General features: G+C 40.2%; 1 protein-coding gene across 4 annotated transcripts in view; it reads right to left on the bottom strand.

Moving 5' to 3' along the window:
* Positions 1 to 23,078, bottom strand: part of spryd3 (SPRY domain containing 3) — a 216,994-nt gene that overhangs the window by 165,785 nt on the left and 28,131 nt on the right. For all 4 annotated transcript variants that reach the window (XM_059956066.1, XM_059956068.1, XM_059956065.1 and 1 more), the window contains 3 exons: positions 19,174 to 19,298; positions 16,992 to 17,127; positions 14,634 to 14,822 (listed from right to left, as the gene is read on the bottom strand). In XM_059956066.1, the coding sequence (XP_059812049.1) occupies positions 14,634 to 14,822; positions 16,992 to 17,127; positions 19,174 to 19,298 (450 nt within the window). The remainder of the gene's footprint in view (positions 1 to 14,633; positions 14,823 to 16,991; positions 17,128 to 19,173; positions 19,299 to 23,078) is intronic.

Raw genomic sequence — 23,078 nt, 5'->3', positions numbered from 1 at the left:
ATCTTGATACCATACCCAGTGTTTGAGGGAGGGATGGAGGAACAGAGAGAATTATCACAGCTCCTGATGCTTATTTTGACAGGTTGGGAACGTACTAATTTCATAGCCTTAAGATACAGGTACACTTTGCAGTTGTGCAAATTTAGAATGCCGCCCCCATAACTTGAAATTTGCACCTCTCTATACATTTTCACAATATGTGCATAAGTACTAGCTCCAAATATTCTGTTCAAACAGGAGCAATGGAATTCAAAAATAGCTCCATGTATTATTCACATAAAAAGATGCAGACAAAATGTACTCTATTTGCAGATACAACCTCTGGTCCAACCCCTCTTAACTAGGCACCATTTCACCATTATATTTCTTTGTGTATATGTGTATACACACACACCCCAAAGAGAAATTTGCCTAGAAATCCACTCCCAGAATAGAACTTTGTTTTCATTTCTCAAGACAATGAGATTGTGGTACTACTCCAGTTCATGCAAAAACCTATTAACAATGCATGCAATACAGCTTAATTATTTTAAAAAATTCTCATAGTTACATGCAACAAGTGACTTCAATAGTCCATAACACTCAAAGGCCATTGGCAAGCCGGGGTGTAGCATTATTCAGCTGCACAACAACCCTTGGGAAGAAGCTGCTTTTTTCAGTCTTACTGTCTTGGTCGAGATGCTTCTGTATCTCCTACTAGATGGCAAGAAATTGAACAGTCAGTATCCAGGATGGGTTGGGTCTTTAAATAATGTTACAAGCACACAGTAAGTGTTGAGAATTGTAGATTGTCTCCAGGTTCAGTAGTTTGAGTGCCAAGGATGTGCCATCCTCATCGCCCATTGGAGTACTTTATGATCTGTCTTGCACATATTGTTATTCCGTATGTGAGTATGCTGAATATTGCATTCTTGAGTTATTTTTAAAAAAGGGCCTAAAAATTTACCATTGTATAGGGTCATATTCCTGAAACAGTCAGTGGTAGCCAAGCATCCCCTGGATTGTCTGTTCTGCTGTCACTAATTACCAGTATAAATCAATACCATCATGCCTGTCAATGGAAGGATTTGTGACTTTGGTGAATGAACATGCATTGTAGTGTTTAGTAGTTGTAATATGCTGTGATCCAACCAGCCACTCAGAATACCAGGATCAGCCTGAAGCTAATAAATAAGGGTATCAAGTGATTGAAACTAATTGCGACTTTGTTGCTTTAATCATGTTAAATAATAATATATGTTGAATAGTCCAAATGAAGTAGTTTTGTTATCAAGTCTAATTGCTGCAATGGGAAAATGCTTTGCCTTAATGGATGCTGACCCAGTACATCATGGCACATATCTCCCCACAATTAGTAGTTATCTACAGGAAGGCAGCTTCCATCAAGGATTTCACCCATTGGGTCATGCCACCTTCCCACAAATAGAGGAGGCACAGACACCTGAAGTCCCACACCACCAGGTTCAAGAACAGCTCCTTCTCTTCAACCATTTGGTCCTTGAACCATCCTGCCCAACCCTATAACCACTTTGCACTAAAATATATTTGTTGGTTTATGTCCTTCTTGTGAATGCTGCTTATAAAATGCTACTGTATTTGCCTGTGATGGGGTGTTCAAGGAGGGGTAGCACTGCTGGTGAAAGGGCTTGTCGTGCCCCTCCCTCAGGACAGCTCATCCACCTTTGGTCCTCACCTGACACTCAACTCTCACCTGTGGCTCCAAGTAGCTGTTTGCATGTGACAGTGGCCACACACCCCGGTACACCGTTTCAACAGGTGAGCTAATCCAGGTGAGGGTAACTGGCAGGCCTCAAACATAGGTGAGATAGGGATATGCCTATCATAGTATGCGGAGTCAGTTTCGGTGGACTGGAAGGGAAGGTGGTTCTGTAGCACTCTGTGGAGAGCGAAGGGCATGGCGAGGCACAGAAGACATCATGGCCATCCACTGCAACCAAGGTGGTCATGATGTGTGACGATCACTCAAAACACTGGACTAGAGCTTCTAAAGTCAAGAGAGTGGAACTACCCCAGTGCAACAGATTTCCCAATTTAAAAGCTTTCCTACACAGATTCCTATCATTATAGACAAAATCGATGGACAACCAACACATGCCTGTGACGCTGCCGCAAGTAAGCTTTTTATTACAGCTCTGCACATACATACTTGTGCATATGACAATAAATTCAACTTGGACATAATGTAAATTTCACAATGTGTTCAATGTTTGCCACTATCTTTGTTATCTGCTTCAGTGCTATCACCCCTCAAATCTCCACTTTCTTCCAATTTTGACCTCTTACACTATGATGATAAAAACAGATCAAAACCCTTAAAATACTTCTAAAATTAAAAAAACAAGATGGGGTTTCATCCCAAATAAACAACAAAGATGGAACTACTAATACTGGGTTAAAAACTATAAGATTGCACATACCCAGATGTTAAAGAACCACATTCCTGAGCTATTAACCAACAAGAAACACTAAGATAGACAAAATTAAGACATGTAAGGCAACTCTGATAGAGGGAAAAAAAAGCAGAAAGCTACTTTAATAGGGTAAGGGAGAGCAAAAGGAGGCTCATTCATGTGGAGTGTAAATGCTGGCACATACCGAAATGGCCCCTGCACTGTGAATTACAGATGTAAAATGGAGATGTATTCAACCCTGAAAGAAAGCTGTGCAATTTTCAAGAGCTATTCCTTGGATCGAGAAAACTTCACTTAACCAAAGAGCCAGGTTCTCAACCTTTTCTCTCTTTTGGTATTCTTTACAGCTATTTAAGAAATAATAGAACATAGAAAATCACAGGCACATTACAGGCCCTTCAGCCCACAATGTTGTGCCAACCATGCAACCTACTCTAGAAACTACCTAGAATTTCCCTACTCAAAGCCTTCTATTTTTCTAAGCTCCATGTACCTATTTATGAGTCTCTTAAAAGACTGTATTGTATCCACCTCTACCACCTTCGCTGACAGTGCACTCCACGCACCCATCACTCTGTGTGTGAAAAGAACTTTGCACATTCAGAGGTAAATGACTACCACCCAGAAGCACTGACACCAATCATCATGAAGTGCTTTCAACAGCTGATAATGGAACATATCAGATACTCCATTCCTGTCACATTGGACACTCACCAATATGCTTGTCAGCACAGCTCTGCGACAGTTGCCATAGCAAGTGTCATGCACATGGCCCTGACTCATCATGAAAACAAGGACACTTATGTCAGAATATTGTTTCTGGATTTCAGTTTGGCATTCAACACTATTGTCACACAGATGCCAGTGAACAAATTCCTACTCCTTGCGCTAAATACACCATTGTGCAACTGGGCGTTAGACTTCCTAACCAACAGACCTCGGATAGTCAGGATGCACAACCACTCCTCCCTCCCCATCATCCTCAACATGGGTGTCCCCAGGACTGTAGCTGAACCCATTACTGTACATTCTGCTCACACATGACCGCACAGCCAAACACCAGAGGAATCACATCAGCAAGTTCACCGATGACCTGACAATGGTGGAGATTATCACCAAAAATGATGAGACAGTCCACAGAGAGGAGTTAGAAGAGCTCAAGGCCTGGTGCCAGGCAAATAACCTCCACCTCAATGTCAACATGAAAAAGATGGTTATTGATTTCAGAACTCACACCACTCACCCCTTCAATAGGAAACTGCATGCAAATTCAAGCTCATGGAATGCACATCACACGCAACCTCTCATAGTCCCAGAACAAATCCTACAGTTAAAAAAGTTCACCAGCTTCTCTGCCTTCTGAGGAGGCTAAAGAGAGCTGGGCTTTACAAGTCCATACTCATATCGTTCTGCAGATGTGCAGTAGAGAGCATCCTGACAAGCTGCATCACTGCCTGGTACGGAAGCTGCACTGCGGTGGGCAGGAAGGCTCTATTACCCAATGCATCACTGGCACCAGCCTACACACCATCAAGGACATCTATAGTAAGGTGCCGGAAGAGGGCCAGTAACGTCACGAAGGATCCCACCCACCCTGCTCATGGACTGTTTGTCCCACTCCCATCAGGGAGGAGGCTACATAGCATCCACGCCAGAACCACCAGACTTAAAAAACAAGTAATTTCAACAACAAGGGTGATCAACATCTCCACCACTACTAGTTAACCTTTAGGGAATCCTGCACAAGGACTCAAGTCCCTTTACACCTCAGGTTTTTGAATTTTCTTCCCGTTTAGAAACTCGTCTGCACTTTTGTTCCTTCTACCAAAGTGCATGACTATACACTTCCCTAGACTATATTCCATATGCCACTTCTTTGCCCATTCTCCCAATCTGTTCAGGTGCTTCTGCAGACCCTCTGCTTCCTCTACACTACCTGTCTCTCCACCATTCTTCATATCATCCACAAACTTGGTCACAAAGCATTAATTCCATCATCCAAATAACTGACTTACAACATAAGAAATTGTCCCAACATCGACCCCTGCAGAACACCACTAGTCACTGGCAGCCAATCAGAAAAGGCTTCTGAAATTCCCACTCTTTGCCTTCTGCCAATCAGCCACTGCTCTAACCATCCTGGTGTCTTCCCTGTAATACCATGGGCTCTCATTTTGCTGACCAGCCTCATGTGTGGCACCTTGTCAAAGGCCTTCTGAAAATCCAAGTACACAACAATCTTTTGTTTTTTCTTCAAAGAATTCCAACGAATTTGTCAGGTAAGAATTTCCCTTGAGGAAATCATGCTGACTATGGCCTATTTTATCATGTGCCTCCAAGAACCCTGAAACCACATCCTTACCAATTCGACTCCAACATCTTCCTAACCACTGAAGTCAGGCTAGCTGGTCTACAATTTCCTTTCTTATGCCTCCCTCCCTTCTTGAAGAGTGGAATGACATTTGCAATTTTTTTCTATAATTGATTGACTTATGTATTTTTCTTCTATATTATGTATTGCATTGAACTGCTGCTGCTAAGTTAACAAATTTCACAACACATGCCCGTGATAATAAACCTGATTCTGATTCTGTTACTGCCTTAATATTGTTATACTTGACCATCTCAGTGTTTGATGTTGGTAGAAGGAGTTAAAATAGCAGAGTTACAGAGGTAAAGTGAAGATTATGTTGATCCAATTCCAGGGATGTGATCAAGTATCCTCTACAGTACAGGATTTTGAATTTAATCTGTGTGTGATAAGCACCCTTCAGGTGAGCAGTTCATAAGTAGAGAAACCAACGTCCAAGTGTGACAATGTGGACAAGTAGCTGTGCTGAAGTGAGATACTTACATCATCTTTCTATACAGATCCAGGTACGAGCAGGATGGCATAGAGTTTCTTTCATTCAGCCTGATCTACCCAACATTGGTTCTCTACTTCTAAACACAAAAAAAATCAATCGATGCTCTTTGGTGAAGACAAAAAATATTACGGACAAAAATTAAAATCTTTACTACAATGTTTTTAGAACATCTTAAACGGTTACAGTGGAAAGAAGCATTCAGAGTTAACTGAAACAAATGCAGAATTAATTTTCTTAATGGTCTTTGTCAATTGTAGATCACACCAGATTCTCCACAAATTCTTAAAGATTATTTAAGAGACATTTAGACAGACCCTTGGAGAAAAAAAGCATAGAGGGATACGGGCTTAATGCAGGCAAATAGGATTAGCTGAGATAGGCATCATGTTCGGCACGGATGAGTTGGACCAAACAGGGCCCGTTTCTGTACTGTTCAATGATTCTATTTTGAATTGACATTCTCCAGATAAAATCTTGGGAGATTTCATATCAGACTCTCCCACCCAAAGCTGAGTTCTTGTTGAGTCTGTGCTTCTTCTATAGCCAGCATGGGTCACCACAGAAGCTGCACATTATGCAAAAGAGCAGAGATCCAGATGACATGTCAGAACTGAAAATCAAAAAGACTGCACACGCCAGATATTTTAAATTGCAACAAGGTTCTGAAAATACTCAGCAGGTCAGGCAACATTCTGTGGAGAAACATTTCAGATCAAAGACAACCAGAACTCGAAAAGTGAAGCAGAGATGGATCGAATTATCAGCTCATGGACCTCCAGTTTCTTCCAGTTGCACTTCCGATCCAACATAACAGCATTCCATGTACACAATGCAAGCTGCTCTACATTGAATGAGCCATATACAGAGTAGGTGGTTGCTTTACAGACACAGAGACTACTTAGTCTGCAACAGTGACATTGAGATTCTAGATGCTTCTTCAAACCCACTATGACATACTGTACGTTTCTGCCCTAGGCTGTTTTGACAACAGCTGACGCAAGGTCAAGGAACATTACCTCATCTCTCATCTCCATGTGCTGCTGCCTTAAGGACTTTGAATTGAATTCAACAACTTCAGACAACTAATTTCTACTGTTGTGTATCAGAACTAGCCAAGTTCTCATGGAAGGCCACTTTAACTTAGATTTTCTCTTTCCACAGATGCTGCCTAACCTGCCGGGTATTTCCAGCATTATGTTTTGTTTCAGATTTCCAACAGCTGCAGCTGTCTCCCAGTTTTGACATGTTATTTTGGGGTTTTCCACTCCAATTATCTGATTCATCCATTATCTGGGTGGTTCTGTAAGCAGTGCGTGACTTGGGCAACCTTTATCTCCACCCTGTCACAGACAACTCTCTTTCTCCACACCTTGCCAAACCTCCTCAAATGGTCCATCACAACAAACTTCATCTATCCAACAAATTTGACCTCTCACTCTGGCTTCTTGCACATCCTTGCCTCAGACAGAAGGTAACAGGACCACCAGACTCAAACACAGTTACTTTCTCCAAGCAGTAAGGCTGATCAACACCTCCACCCATTAACCACCCATCCAAACCCCCAACCATCACTATATCATTTTCTGTCAGTCATCTTGTGTACTGGTACTCCTGTGCCTAGCATTACTTTATGGACATACAATCAGTGCATAGAAGCTATGCATTTATATTTATTGTTGTTTTAATTAGTGTGTTCTTTATCTTAATTTTTTGTGATGCATCAGAGCAGGAGTAATAATTATTTCATTCTCCTTTACACTTGTGTACAGGAAATGACATTTAGCTATCTTGAAGACATTTGCAGATTTCAGAAATGATTCAAACAATAAATCTTCACAAGGATTGTACACACCATTTCTCAAAGTGAGATATGCCTGTGTTACAAATGAAACAAATCTACTTCCAGTGATCAATAAAGAAATACTCCCAGGGCAGGTACAACATTGCTGTACAACATATTAAACAATAAAGCTCCCTTTACACTGCCCCAAGGGCAATCACAATGTAGAATAGAGACAGAATAAATCTTCTATATTGTCCTATCAAATACTACTATATCGCTGAAAAAGACTAGAGAATCAAACAATGCTGATCCAGAAATACAGTACAAATTGTAGATGATACAAAACTTGGAACCCTAGAGCCATTGAAAGATGCAGCTCAAACTCTTAGCAGCATTAAATATGCAAGCCCACAGAAGAATGGCACATGAAATTTAATATTTATTGCCATGCCGAAAGTGATGGGTTTAACATACGAGTAGCATGGAAATGATGAAGGATATTGCCAATCCAGATTTGAACTTTAAATTAGAACAATAAGGTTATGTGACCTCAAATCAGTAATAGCTGAAGTTAGGATATATATCAAAAAAAAATTATCATACAAAAAGTGATGAACGAATAGACCAGGGCGCTGAGTAAAGCACTGGAGACTAGAGTAGGTTGGTATCTTCATGTACATGCATAAAACATTTATTTTCTTTAAACAATAATTATAGAAGGAAGAATTCTAAATGGAATAAGAGGATATGGAACTATTGTTAAAAGATAACTAGAAAAAGGAATTAACACACCTGGGAATTCTCTGAATTTAACTGTTTGTAAGTTGGAAGTTGTGAACATTACAAGGGCTCTGAGGAATTCAATGTGAACTCCAGATTGACCCAAAAGCTCTCAGAGGATTAAATGTTTTGCCACAGGAAATGTGCAAACCACACAATTTTCAAAGGATAATATAAGATTTTTGGAACAGAAAACATAATAAAATGAGAAATCAGAGCAATGGAATTATTTTTGGATTGATCGAGCACAGAGCCAGTATATACAAGACAGGCTGAATGATCGTTTCTATTGCAAACTTCTCTGGTTCTATTCAGGATCTTTACAGACAAATAAAACCTTTGAAACATTTCAATGAAAAATGAAAGATCATTGAATAAACTCATTAATCAACTGTGTACCTGGGGACTATACTCAGTGGTGGTCAGATAAACAATACATGAACTTAGCTTAATACCCAAGGTTACTGGCCCTGGAACAATTACTTACAATGCTTTGTAACAAGAAAGAATTTTTTTAAAAAATCAGAACTCAGCAGTTTTAAGGTTATCTCCATAAATATGCTCAATTAATTATACTGCATTCCGTATCAGGAACAGATAACATAAGCAATCCATTGAAGTTTTAATTACAGCCTAGCCAAGAACAAACAAATCATACGTTTTCTCCAAATAGCATTCTGCAGCACTGTAGATGTTTGTACAAACTCAGTTATTCAATATCCAAATCAGATTAACAACCATTCGAAACAACTACTATAGCCTCAAAAAAAAACTCTATATTTTCTCCACCGAAAGGTTACAGATTAGAAATTAGAAGCATTCTTTTTCAGCATTGAAATTCAACTGGGTTGTGTAAATCCATCAATTTAACTAGCAAGATACTTTAGGATGTTTCTCATTTTATCATAAAATGAAAAATACTCTTTAGCATACCTTATATAAAATTCATCCTTTGCTATCACCATATTGTTTCCTAGTATACAACAGGCTATTTTCAGTACAAACATGGAGAAAGGGCAACACATTGGAGAAAGAAATGGCAAGAGTGCATGAGTAAAATGGAGCACAGTGAGACAACAATCGAGAGCATGCACAAAAAGTGACTTATTCCCCCAAAGTGAAGCTGTCGGTAAATATGATCAGTTTTAACTCATTTAAAGTGGACTTATCTCCTGCAATAATAAAAAAAGGCAGTAATGCTTAGTAGTCTCCAAATTACTCACTATATATTCAGATAATATTTCCCAGCTGCATTCAATACTAAACACATTCCATTTTGAGGTCCTTGAGCTATTGTACCAAATTAACGCACTACGTTTTCTCAATTTTAAGAGGCTACAGGCATAAATTGTCAAAAACAGGTTTCAATGAAGGGCAAAAGAGATAATCAAATAATATAATCAATCCATGGCAAACAGAGGAAAAGGAGTAGGCTATTCAATATCTCATCCCCATTTTGCCATTCACTTTAGACCAGGTTCAACCCCTTTTCAGATGACAGAATAATATGACGCAAGAGATTTTGCAGATGCCAGAAATCTTGAGCAACACACACACACACACAAAGTGCTAGAGAAACATCTATGAAGAGCAATAAACAGTTCATATTTTGGGCCTCCTCTACATCAGTGAGACCCAACTTAGATGGGGGTGGGGGGAAGAAACACTTTGTCAAGCACCTTTGCTTCCTCTGCCAGAGAAGGCGAGATTTCCTGGTGGCCACCAATTTTAGTTCAACCTCCCATTCTGACGTATTGGTCCATGACAGCCTCCATTGCCATGATGTAGTCCTGTCACATCCAGCTGTGAATGGTGGTGAGCAATCAAGCAACTCACTGGAGGAGGAGGCTCCACAAATATCCCCATCCTCAATGATAGAGTCGTCTAGCACACCTTTACAAAAGATAAGGCTGAGGCATTTGTAACAATCTTTAGTCAGAAGTGCTGAGTAGATGATCCAGCTTTGCCTCCTCCAGAAATCCCCGGAACCCCAGATGTCAGTATGCAGCCAAACCAATTCGCTCCACTTGATATCAAGAAATGGCTGAAAGCACCAGATACCGTGAAGGCTATGGGCCCAGATAAAATCCCAGCAAGTCCTGTGCTCCAGAACTTGCCATGTCACTAGCCAAGCTGTTCCACTACATCTACAACACTGGCATCTACCTGGCATTGTGGAAAATTGCCCAGGCATGGCACGTACACAAGAAACAGGACAAGTTGGGACTACCGCCCTATCAGCCTACTCTCAATTATCAGCAAAGTAATGGAAGGGGTCATCAACAGTGCTATCATGCAGCTCCTACTTGGCAATAATCTACTTACGGATGTCCAGTTTGGGTTCTGTCAAGGCCACTCAGCTACTGACATCACCACCTCCTTGGTCCAAACATGGGCCAAAGAGCTAAATACCAGAAGTGAGGTGAGAGTGATAGCCCTGAACATCAAGACAACCCACCATCCTGACTTGGAAACATACCGCCATTCCTTCATTGTCACTGGATTAAAATCATGGAATTCCCTCCCCAACAGTACTGTGGGTGTACCTACACCTCAGGGACTACAGAAGTTCCAGAAGTCAGCTCATCACCACCTTCTCAAGGGCAACTAGGGATGGACAATAAATGCTGGCCTAACTGGCAATGCCCGTATCCAGAAATGAATACACAAAAAAAAAACTCAGGTTGGAGGTGATTCCATCTGGTTTGCCTCCAACATGATAACATGAATGTCAATTTCTCTAACTTCCAGTAATTTCTCCCCACCTTCTCTCTTTTTTCATTCCCATTTTGGTTCCCCTCTCACCCCTTCTCTTCTCCCTCTGGTGCCCCTCCTCCTTCCCTTTCCCCCATGGTCCACTCTCCTCTCCTGTCAAATTCCTTCTTCAGTCCCTTTTACCTTTTCCACCTATTACCTTTCAGCTTCTCACTTTATTCCCCCCACCCTTCTCTATCCACCCACTCTCCCCCTCACCTAGTTTTCACCTTTTACCTTCAAGCTCTTCCCTCCACCTTCTTATTCTGGCTTCTGCTCCCTTCCTTTCCAGTCCTGATTAAGAGTCTTGCCCTCTAATGTTGACTGTTTATTCCTCTCCATAGATACTGCCTGACTTGCTGAAAATGATATGGCAGCCCACTGTGTCATTCAACTACAATGCTAATCCACCACTTTAATGACCTGTTGTCTGTGTATAGCATGTGGAAGTTTAGGGTGATAATCCAATGTATCTAGTGCCAGAATGTGAAAGGACAGTAAGGCAAGCCACATTATCACCAGGGTATACAAGGAGAGTATATTATCCAGGTGATAACCACTGTTGTACTTTGATCTAGAGTCCAAAAGGGTGAATTCCTTTACATCCACAGTGTGAAGGGCAAGTGAACATTAAAAAAATGGAAGACATTAATTGGCCTTGGGTCTGATGTTTCGAAAACTTGTGTTGATGACCTTTACCAAATAATTTTTTTTCTCTAAAATTCATGTAAGAACAAGGGCATCACTAGGATGGTAAGTATTTCACATCCACCGCTAAGAGATGGCGATGAACTGCTGCAGTCTTGTATTGAAGGTTCCCCACTGTGCCACTGGGTGAGGAACTACAGGATTTTGTTCCAGCAACAATTATACAACATTTACAAGGCCGGAAAATGTATGCATTGGAAGGGAACCTACATTGGTGGCGGCATTCCTATGTCCCCGCTACCCCTGTCCTATTCCGTTTTAGAGTCCATGAGCTTGGGAATTGCCGTTGATTAAGACATATTCCTGCACTGCACTTTGTAAATGGCACATAATGCAGCCACAGTGTCCCAGTGGTGGGTGGTGTAAACGTTCAGAGTGGTGGTTTGGGTGCCAATCATGCCTGACAAATTTTGAATTAATGAGTGCTCCTGAAGTATAATCATGGAAGTGTTGCAACCAAGGCTACTCCTGCAAACAGTAATGACTAAATAATCCAGCTTACTTTGAGATGCTCACTGAGGGCCAGGGATAGTCAGTGCTCACTCTTTGGCCTGTTACTAAGTGATAACTCAAAACAATGTTAAAATACAACTTGACAACTACTCATAAAGGGTGTGTGACAATCTCTCCTGCCAACACAAAAAATAGCACGATTTTTAAAAAGCCTTCATTGGTCAAACCTTACCTCACTCAGAAACCATGAACTTAATCATGGTTGTGTGCAAAGTTCATTAACTGTTTTTCAAATGACGTAACTAACCATCTGTCATTAATGAACCATTGACTATTTGACTGGCAAGTTGGCACCTGTCTAAAAGAAATGCAATGGCGTTCAAAGCCCACATTCTGCAAGCTTATACCTGTTTATTTTGCTACAAGATGGCAGTCATTATTCAGCAATGAATTTACACATTCATTTCTACTTACATTTAGCCATTATCAATAGAAATGCAATTCCAACTGTACCAGATGTTCATTTTGAGGAGCAGTGGTTAAGATAAAACTTAGCTTTCAGAACTTTGATATTAATATTGCTGTGCACTTGCAACTTTATATTCCCAGTCAACTTTAAGACCTAGGTCTGCTGTTCATCGTTTTAATGTCGTAAAATTAACTAACTCTATTAGTAATTTTTTTTTGAGTTTTTGCAGACACAAAGAATTAGAGACTCTGAAAATCAGTAATGCTTGAGGAAAATGGATAGAACAGGAAATCTTGCAAACTGAAGTCATAATTTTATAAAGTACTGAAATTTTATATGCATAGTTTTAATAATTTAAAAAATAACTTCAAAAAGAACCATACCACCTGTTGCCAAATAGGAAGAGAGAAGCAACGGTGTCTAACAGACTTGGAAAGTGATTGATGTATGTGCTTCAGGGACTAAACCTAGGTGATCTGAGTCAAAGATTAAAACCAACATTTTAGCACAGATTATGTTAACTCTGAACTTTTCATCCCCAATCAGAACTACCAGCTTTCAACTGATGAGACTCCAGTTAAATTCCAAACTCTGTGTAAGTACCATGAGGTGTGAAAGTTTGGACCTTATTGACAGATTCAAAGACTGAAGCTGTCAGTTCATTGCTAGACACCAACACTAAGTGCCTAGTGGTGAATTGCTTTCTGGCACCAAATCCAAGATGTCACCGATTTCAGTGAGGACTCCAATGATGTAAGTGAGGAATCCACTCCAGGAATTTAGGAAGCAAAAGGAAGGCAAGTTACTTTTCCTAAAAAATGCTTTTAATAAGTGTTTTTAGTTAACTTTATAAAAAATAATTTAAATTTGATTTTTCAAATGAATCCCATCATCCCTGTTTTTTTTGCAAATGAAGTTGCTCATGCATCTCAGTATTGAATAAATTAAGTTTCCATGAGTGAAATATACACTCCCTCAAAATTATATTGTTTCAATAAGTTAATTTTAAAATCCTTTTGCACTGTTGCAATTTGCCATCTTAATCAAGGACATTAAATTTATTACTTATTCAAATTTAGACACATCTGTGTTTAGTTTCAGTGTCCAGCATGGTATGAAGTACCAGTTGGTTAAAAGGGGTAAAAAACACCACCAACCAAAGGTGCATCACATTTGCAGAATGCAGTCATAGAAACATACCCAAGGTAGTAGCTTTATGCAAATAGATCAACGAATCCTGGTCATTTGGCCTTTACTAAAACATGCGCTCATATGAACACAACCATTTGTGAATGGAGTTAAACACTGCAGGAAAAAAAGTGAATTACAAACAAAATTAAAAGATAACTATAGGTACTGAATGTGGTCAAGAATAGCAAATAAGTAGGAACCACATATGTCTGGCATGGCTTTGAAGAGGTCAGACACACCAATGATGAATATTACATTTTCCAAAATACATTAGTTTGTCATATTTTAGCTTACTAGATTATAAAATTTTATAATGTCTCTGCTACTGTTCAACTTCCACAAAAGCCTCTTCGTAATTTTCACCTAATCAGATCAAATCATTCTATTCCTTTCTCTCCCACTTACCTTAAAATGCTATTTGCCACAACTGCTCCATGTATTACTAAACAATATCTAAAATACATTTTGAACACAGAGCAAAAAATCTATTGATTATTGTATTTGACAAGCAACCTGGAAATAATGAGCTCAAATGGTGACAAGTAATTAAAATAATTTGGGGGGCTGCCATCAAAAAATTGTTAGATTGTTGCAAATATGCAAGTGGTTCACTGATGTCTTTCTGGGATTGTAGTTTATCATATTAATCCTGTCTGGTCTATATACAACTCCAGCTCCACTGCTCTTAATGCCCATACATGCATCAAATATTGTCTTGACTGTGTTGCCTACATTCCCAAGAACACATTTTAAATGTTCAAACACACCTAAAGAGATAGAGACAAAACAGTTTGATATCACAACTATTGGTAAATATATGTCCCAAAAGAACATCTTCAATTCTAACTACATTACAGTATAGTTAAAAATAAACAAATGGAAGCTGAGCAGACCATGCAGCAAGGAGTTAACCCTTTGCAGACCAGTTAATCAATGAGGCAACATGGCTTGGTTTAAACTGAGTGGAATTCAAGACTCAAAGCAAACCCGATCATATTCATTACTATCAGCAATTTATGAAACAGGAAGTATTTAACAACAGGAACTAGTGTTCAATGACCCCTGCACCCAGAGTTAGTCATGATGTTCAACAATCTATTTTTCAAGTAGTTACAGTATACCTGTTTTCTCCATTAACAGATTTTCCTGATGCAAAGACACACTTTGTGATATACATTCTTCAAAAAGTTACTTACTGTTCCACAAACTTTAACATCATGTAAACGGCCCCATTCATCTTCATGGCTGTCGACCATCATGACACTGTCATCATCATCCAGTCCCCATTCTGCTTGAAGGTCAATGCGTACTTCTTCTCCAAGGGAGTGCATTCCAACTGCTGGGAACAATCCATCTGGAGACATGGCCATAACTACAGACCCTACCTACACACACAAAAAGGGAAAGTTCCAGTCTCTCATATAGATGCAAAATGTTTAAAAAGAATATTAAATCAAACAGTAGTTACCGTAGGGGAACAGGGTACATTACCCAATATTTAACAGAAGATTTATGCAGCTTAAAACACAACAGGAACATTGCCATTCAATCCACTGAGCTAATTCTGCATTTCAATTTAATCATGGCTGATCTGTACCTCAAATCCTTTACCTACCTTTGATCTATTACAAATATTAAGAAACCAGGGTCAATTAATAGCTACAGGAATGTTTTGATACTGTCCTAAAAATATTCCCAAGACAGGAACAAAGACGACTAAGTAAAGGGTAAAGTGCCACGAAGCACTTACTGAACGGGCACCAAATGGATCGGGTTCTGAGTGAAACTACAGTGAATTCTGGTTGATTGGGACACATTGGGACCAGTACATTTTGGCTCAATTAAGTGGCTGCTCCAACTAGCCGAAGTTTCATGGAAATAGTTAATGGGTATAAAAAAAAGACAAACCACCATTTAACTAAGCAATGATTTTAAATGAAAAACAGAACAAATGAGAACACCTCTGATACTTCTACAGTACTATAAAACTGTACTGGTTCCAAGTAGTTAGCAACGAGGAATTCATCTGTTGTGGTCTTTAGATTGATTATAAATGAACAAACTAATTCCTGATCACTGCAAACAGTACAAAGTGATTTGCAATAGATACTTTACCGATTCACATTTAACACAAGCAATTTAAATTTTTAATATTGATCTTACAGCGAATGTGCATAAAGAAAATAAAAGTTTTAACTTGCATTAGTATGTGTGATGTACTGAGGATAATAGCATGTAAAGGCTAAAATAATGTCTAATCAATTCATGATCTAGACTAGTTTTATATTCTCTTCTCCTCACCTGCCTCCTCTGATGCCCCTCCTACTTCCCTTTCTCCCATGGTCCACTCACCTCTATCAGATTCTTTCTTCTTCAACACTTTACCTTTTCCATCTATCACCTCCCAGCTTCTCACACCATCTCCCCACCCTAACCAACCTGCCTTTCCCCCTCTCCTGGATTCACCTATCACCTTCCAGCTTATACTTCTTCCCCTCTTGCCCTCAACTACTACTTCCGGCTTCTTCCCCTTTCTTTCCAGTCCTGATGAAGGGCCTTGGCCCAAAATATCAAACATTTATTCCCTCCATAAATGCTGCCTGACCTGAGGAGTTTCTCTAGCATTTCCAACAGCTGCAGATTATCTTGTGTTGTTAGTTTTATATGAAGTTTTTCATTCTCAGGTTTGAAATTAACATTTGTCTAAAATGAAATCTCTGCAAGAGTGTGCTCTTATATTCAAGAGTTTCTCATTTCTCTTATTTTTTCATAACAATGAGCCCATTATTCAGCTCACTGAGTCTCTTCTAGCTCTCAGAGAAGATCTGTCCGTTTACTACTTAACAGATCTTACTGGCTCTCATTTTCACCAGTTGTCATACAAACATGACATGACAGAGGCAATCTCTGGTCTCCAATGTTAAAAAGAGCTTTGATTTTCAAAAAAAAATGTTTTTTTCTAAAAACAGGTTGGTAGTTTCCAAAAGCCTTTCATTTATCTTTGGCCATAATCACAAGAGAACTCAAAGATAAGATAAGATCTTTAGGAAATCAAAGAAAAAATGCAGAATATGGCATAAAAAAATACTCGAATGAAAAGCATGGAAACTCTTCAAAGTTGTAAAATTACTGTAGAATGAATAGTAGGCCATAAGCTAAACATCAGAAGTTTGTTACTAAGGCTGACAGAGCAAGAAATTTAAATGCCTGCAGATGAAGCACATGCTGCCTACAACAGAGGGCTTAATGAGCCTAGCAACAGCAAAGGTAATGGTTTCTAACAGACCATGTCAGAGGAGCCAGATCATTACCACTAAACTTCACGAGGGAGCCCAACTTGGAACTGTGCTGTTTGCTGTAAGCAAATATTGCCTACGACTGAAAATATTTTATTCTGGTGGCAGAATCCACAGCTGTCTTGAACACTTATACTACTTGATCCTTGAAAACAATTGTGTAGAATCTAGCAGTTGGACTATTGCATGGAATGAGAACACATTGCGATGTGAAAATTGACAGTTTTACTGCAATATATATGAAAAATACTTCCATACCTCTTTTCCATTTCTTGTGAAAAACACAGTTGCCATTCCCCTGTCAAACGACTCTGCCTGGACACCACATCCAATTCGGTCACCTGTAAAACACTTGGGCCCAAATTGCTGGCCAACGCCATTTCCATTAAACAACCTACAAAGTGGGAGAGAAAGAGATAAGGTCACTAAAAAGGAGCCCTGAAGGAATGAATCATTAGAAGTCACAACATAAAATTGCTACACATTCAGCTCGACTCATTGGAGGTCAAGCTTAAAAATTACACAAATCAGCAAACCAAGATTTTAGAAAGAACACAGGTAACTTAAGAAAAGGGAAAAAGGGAAAATCAGCCACCCTATTTCTAAGCTGAGCAAGATGGCACCAGCGACATCCTGCAGACAGTTCACAAAACTACTGCACTTCTTCATTTTCTTCTTTTAAGTATACTTCTACTATGAATCTGTGTGTGATTGAAGCCTGTAATTTACATTTTAATAATGTACTTTTGGGCTGACTGAACAATCTAGCACTTTTGCTACCTCTGAGGGAATCAGCGTGGTTGAGAACAAAGAATGCTGGCTAATGGTGGAGCGTGAATCCATGATCAGCTCTAATTCTTGACCAACTCGCCAATTAAAGTGTCGAACAAGATTAAAATCAGTGAGGACAAGAACAGAAGGCAAGTGGGTGTTCAGCGCTGTCTGCCTGCGCTTGACCGATCTCCCTCTCCCTCACTGCTGCAGGAGGAAGGTGCAAAAGTATTAGGTTTTGGGCAAGGTCTGATTAGCATGTTTTGTGGATTGGACTTGTTTTTAAGAGGACTCTGCAGTTCATGTTATAATGGGTTTCTGGTTACTCCTTTTCTTATTGCTATTTTGTGCGATTTTGATCAGGGCAGAGAGGCTCTGCAGCCTACAGTCAAACAAATGACTGTGCTAAATTGAACTGCACTAAACTGAACATTCCAAGACTGTTTTGATGACTCTGTGGTTTGATGCTTAATATTCTGCGATTTTTGCTCGTTTTGTTGCCAATTGTGTGCTTTGTTCTTTTTGCACGTTTGGTGTTTGATGGTTTCTTTGAATGGGTTTCATGGTGTTTCTTTGTTTCATGGCTATCTGTGGGGAGACAAATCTCAGGATTGTATACTGCATATATACTTCAATAATAAATGTACCTCGCATCTTTGAAGCCTCTTAAATGCCATGGCATGATTAGTTGTTGTGAGTCACAGAAAATCTACACACTTTATTATAACCTATGCCATGATGGTTTAACCATATATGAAAAAAAACTAAAAGTTGGAAGAACCCAGTGGGTTAAGCAGCATTTCTGGAGGCAAAAGGTGCAAGTCGACGTTTTGGGTCCAGACACTGTCAGGAATGAGAGGGAAGAGAAAAGATTGCCAGTATAGAGCAGTATGGGAGGGGCATGAAACAAAGGCCAGTAGATGACAGGTGAGGCTAGATGGAGAGGGGGTGATGAGCAGATGGAGCCGGGGGGGGGGGGGGGGGGGGTGAAATGGGAGGGATAAACAAACGGAGGAGAAAACGAGGTGCACAGGTGAGTGTGTGTGTGTGTGGGAAGAGGTCACTGGAGGATGGGGGTAAGTTGAAATTGGAGAATTCAACATTCATGCCATTGAATTGTAAATAACCCAAGTGGAAATTGAGCTGTTCTTCCAATTTGTATCTGGTCTCTCTGCAGCCATGGAGAAAGCAGAGGAGAGACAGGTCAGTGTGTGAGGGGATAGGAGAAATAAAATATGACGAGAAGCTTGGGATGGCTGGTGCAGACAGAGCACAGATTCTTTGCAAAACAGTCACCTTGCCTATAATTGTTCTCACTAGTGTAGAAGATGGCAAATCTGAGGTTGTCAGTAATTCCACCTTTTCCCTATTCCACTAACAGGCAAACATAGGATCATGAGTGCTTAAGCAAGTCTCCACCGACTTGCAAAACTGTTACAAATAAAACAATATTTGTTAAGTTTCATCCCCAAGATTGAATAATTCCAATAATTTCAAGACAAAATATGCTGGCACACCACTATGACCAAGCACTCTACCAATTTGTAATAAGTTCTGGGTTGCATAGAATATAAAGCTTCCTCAACATTGTCTCATAGATTAAACGTAAACTAACAATGTGAGATTAAATACCCTCTATCTATCTCAGTTTTTCTGCTGTAATACTCACTTGCCATCATCTGCATGGTAAGCAACAGAATGTGGAAGCCATCCTGGTTGGTGATCTAGCTTGTAATACTGAGGGACGAGTCCTACTGCAATTGTTCCCCTCACACCAGTGTCCACTATACACACCTGCAAAGGGAAGGACAAAACAAACACATTCCTTCCATAAAATGACATAATCGAGCACAACAGAATTCTCAATAAAATTCATGTTTTCTATCAACTGAAATAATTTAAGCCCTGGAGCAATGGCAAAGTGAAGAAAATAATTTCTTCTTCATCAGAAGAAATTCAGTATTTACTAGACAACGGAGTGACCCATTGGGGCATCCTTTGAGAGAATCGAAATAGAGCTGCCCTGCCCTGCCCTTTTGCTCCACTTGGCATCGCTGCTGAGGCTGGCTCTGTGCATGCGTCATGGTGTCGCATCCTGATTCCCATGATGGTGGATCGGCTCTCGGGTGAAAGGCAGCCTGTTGATTTTGGTAAATGAGCAATTTTATATGAATATATAACCCTGACTTTGCCTGCATTCTGTAAGTTAGTGCATTTTAAGTCAATTTAGCCAAAAAAAAAAGTGCCGCTGTAATGCACCATTTGTGCTAATTGGAGGTGACAGACAGACAGAGCATGAGACTTTTAATAGTATATAGATAACCTCAGAAATCAGTGGAAATTGCAGAGATGCAAACTCAAGTGGAAGCAAGTTAAGTATAGTTAAGTTAAATGAAGGCATGAATTTGAATTGCACCCAGGCAGCTGGAAGATTTTAATGTTATTGTTGATGTTTTGTGAAAGCAAATAAAGATGATCAAGATAAGCATTCGTCACACGTAGATTGATAACAGTGAAACACATCATTTGCTGTGCCTCCGGCGCCCACAACTTGCTAACCCTAACTGTGCATCTTTGGAATGTGGGAGGAAACTGAAGCTCCTGGAGGAAATCAATGCAGACACAGGAAGAACATACAAACTCTTTGCATATAGCAGCGGGGGCTCTATTCAGGTCACTGGTGCGGTAAAGCAGTACACTAACCACTATGCTAATGTGCTGTCCTCAGGTAGGGAGAAGCACAGCAGGCTGAAGAGGTTAAAAAGGAGAAAGTAGCTCAAAACATGGACCTGAAGTCACTGTGACGACGACTGAATACCTCGATGGTGGCAGCGATAGTGGGGAGAGGGCAGAAGAGAGATATAGAATAGAAATGCATTGTAGGAGTTAACAGCACATAAATAAAGGAAATATCTTGAATAGGATTTCAAGTAACTTAAAGAAGATATCTATGGCAAAGATTTTGGTCTATGACTGTTTGCAAATGATATTGAATATCAAACAGGGGATGGCTCCAAGATCAACTTCATCCCCAACAATGGTAGAGCTCAGCACTGCATGCCAAGTACAACAGTGAAGCATTTGCAAACCTCTCCAGTGAGAAGTGCAGAGTGAAGTATCAATGTTGGCCCCCTGCCATGGTCTGAATCCTAGCAGAAGATGGCTTTCAGTCAAATTGAGTCACTCACTCCACTCAAGGAAAACAGCTTTGGATGCTGCCAAGCTTGTGAGACCAGACAATCTCCTAGTTTGCAGTGCCGAACACATGTTCTCCAGGATTAGCCACAATACTAGCCAAGTTGCTTGAGGACAGTTACAACACTGACATCTGCCCTACAATGCAGAAATCAGTCCAGTTATGTTCTGTTCACAACCAGCTGGTAAATATTAATCAGTTGCTTAATCGAAGTGATAGGTGTTATCAACAGGTGTTGACAAGCAGCACTTCTACCATAGTAACCTGCACACCAATGCAAGGGGAGACCAAATGGGCAGGCAGACATCAAGTGGGAAGTATGGTAGAAAGGGAGGCACAAGTAGTACTTTCTGCTTTAACACAAACTCCTTCCAATGGTTTAACCTGATGCACAAAATTAATTGTAACTTGCTCACCATCAAAACATCCCAAGATTCCTCACGAAATAAAATCCATCACTGAACCACATGAAAATTTAAAAAGCAAACAACCAAGAGGTAGGCTTTTTTAAAAAAAAAAAGAACTGGTTTAAGTAGGGAATTCCAGGGCTCAGCACCTTAGCATCTGAAGGTACAGCAAACAATAATAATTATTGCCGGCTCTTTATTGTTCGGGGATAATCAATGTGCTATAATTAGAGAAGAACAGATGTATTGATGGCAATATGGATAAGAGGCACACAACTATAAATTAAATTTATTATCAAAGTGCATATACTACCCTGAGATTTATTTTCTTGCAGGCAGTCACAGTAAATACAAATAAACACAAAAGAATAAATGAAAAACTGCACATGACAAGAGACAGACAAACAACCAATGTGTAAAAGGCAACAAACTCTGCAAATACAAAAATAAAAGAAAAATATAATAAATAAATAAAATAAGTAACAAATATGAAGAACACGACCTGTAGAGTCTTTGAAAGTCTATAGGTTGTACAATCAGTTCAGTGTTGGACGAGTGAAGTTATCCACTCTGGTTCAAGAGCCTGATGGTTGAGGGGTAATGACTGTCCCTGAACCTAGTGGTGAGGGACTTGAGGCTCCTGTACCTCCTTCCTGATGGCAGCAGCAAGGAGACAGCATGGCCTAGATGGTGGGTCTTTGTTAATAGATGCCACTTTCCTGCGACAGCGCTCATGTAGATGTGCTCAATAGTTGTGAGGGCTTTACCTGTGATGGACTGGACTGTATCCACTACTTTTTGTAAGTCCTTTTATTCAAGGGCATTGGTGGTTCCATACCAGGGAGTGATACAATCAGTCAGTATACTCTCCACAGCAGTTTGTTAAAGTTTCAGAAAACATTGCGAATCTGGACAAACTTCTAAAAAAGCAGAGGCACTGCTGTGCTTTCTTTGTAATGGCACTTGCGTGCTGGATCCAGGACAGATCCTCTGAAATGATAACAAGAAATTTAAAGTTGCTTACTCTCTCCACTTCTGATCCTCTGATGAGGACTGGCTCATGGACCTCTGGTTTTCTCCTTCTGAGATCAATAATCAGCTCTTTGGTCCTATATGTTGATTTGTCACCACCTTTAATTTGGCCCATAACAGGCCAATTTAAACATGGCATATTTAAGCAAACTTAAATATGGCATTGGAGCTGTCCTTAGCCTCAAAATCACAAGTTTTAAGCGGGTAGAGCAGTGGACTAAGCACACAGCCTTGTGGTGTACCTTACTGATGGAGATTGTTTCAATAGGTACATTTAATGTCAGAGAAATGCATACAATATACATCCTGAAATAATTCTTCACAAACATCGATGAAGACAAGTGCCCCAAAGAGTGAATGACAGTTAAATGTTAGAACCCCAAAGCATCCTCCCCAGCTTCCCCCTCCCATGCATAAGCAGCAGCAAGGCAATGATTCCCCTCCCCACCAGCAAAATAAGCTTCGGTGCCCCTCACCCAGCACTCAAGCATGCAGCAAAGCATCAATAAAGATATGGACTTGCAGTACCCCAAAGACTACTCGTTCACCCAGTATTCGACATACCAGAGACTCTCTCTCACCCTAGTAAGGGAAAAAGAGGTGTCCCCATTTCACAGCAAGAGTGGAAACATAACAAAGCAACTCGTGTTAAAAATCTGTTGCATTGCTTTTCTGAGCTCTGTGCCCAAAGAACTTGAGTCTCTGATCACACAGCCAGTAGCCAGCTCTCTACTTATGATCTTCCGTCTCCCACGATGCATCAGGCGGTGGCACCGGCCCTGAATCCACCCACCTCCAGAGCTACGAAAATCCAGCACCAAGAAGGCGTGCGAGTCTTCCCGGTTGTATCCTTGGCATATCAAAAAGCAGCCGGTCATGAGGCCCCGAGAGCAGGTCCCATTTCCGCAAAGAACCAAAGTCAGCGTGTAACTCCAGGTC

Source organism: Hypanus sabinus, chromosome X1, assembly GCF_030144855.1.
Source record: "Hypanus sabinus isolate sHypSab1 chromosome X1, sHypSab1.hap1, whole genome shotgun sequence".
NCBI lineage: Eukaryota > Metazoa > Chordata > Chondrichthyes > Myliobatiformes > Dasyatidae > Hypanus > Hypanus sabinus.
The sequence above is the reverse complement of the archived record's forward strand: the minus strand, read 5'-3'. Positions and strand labels throughout refer to the sequence as shown.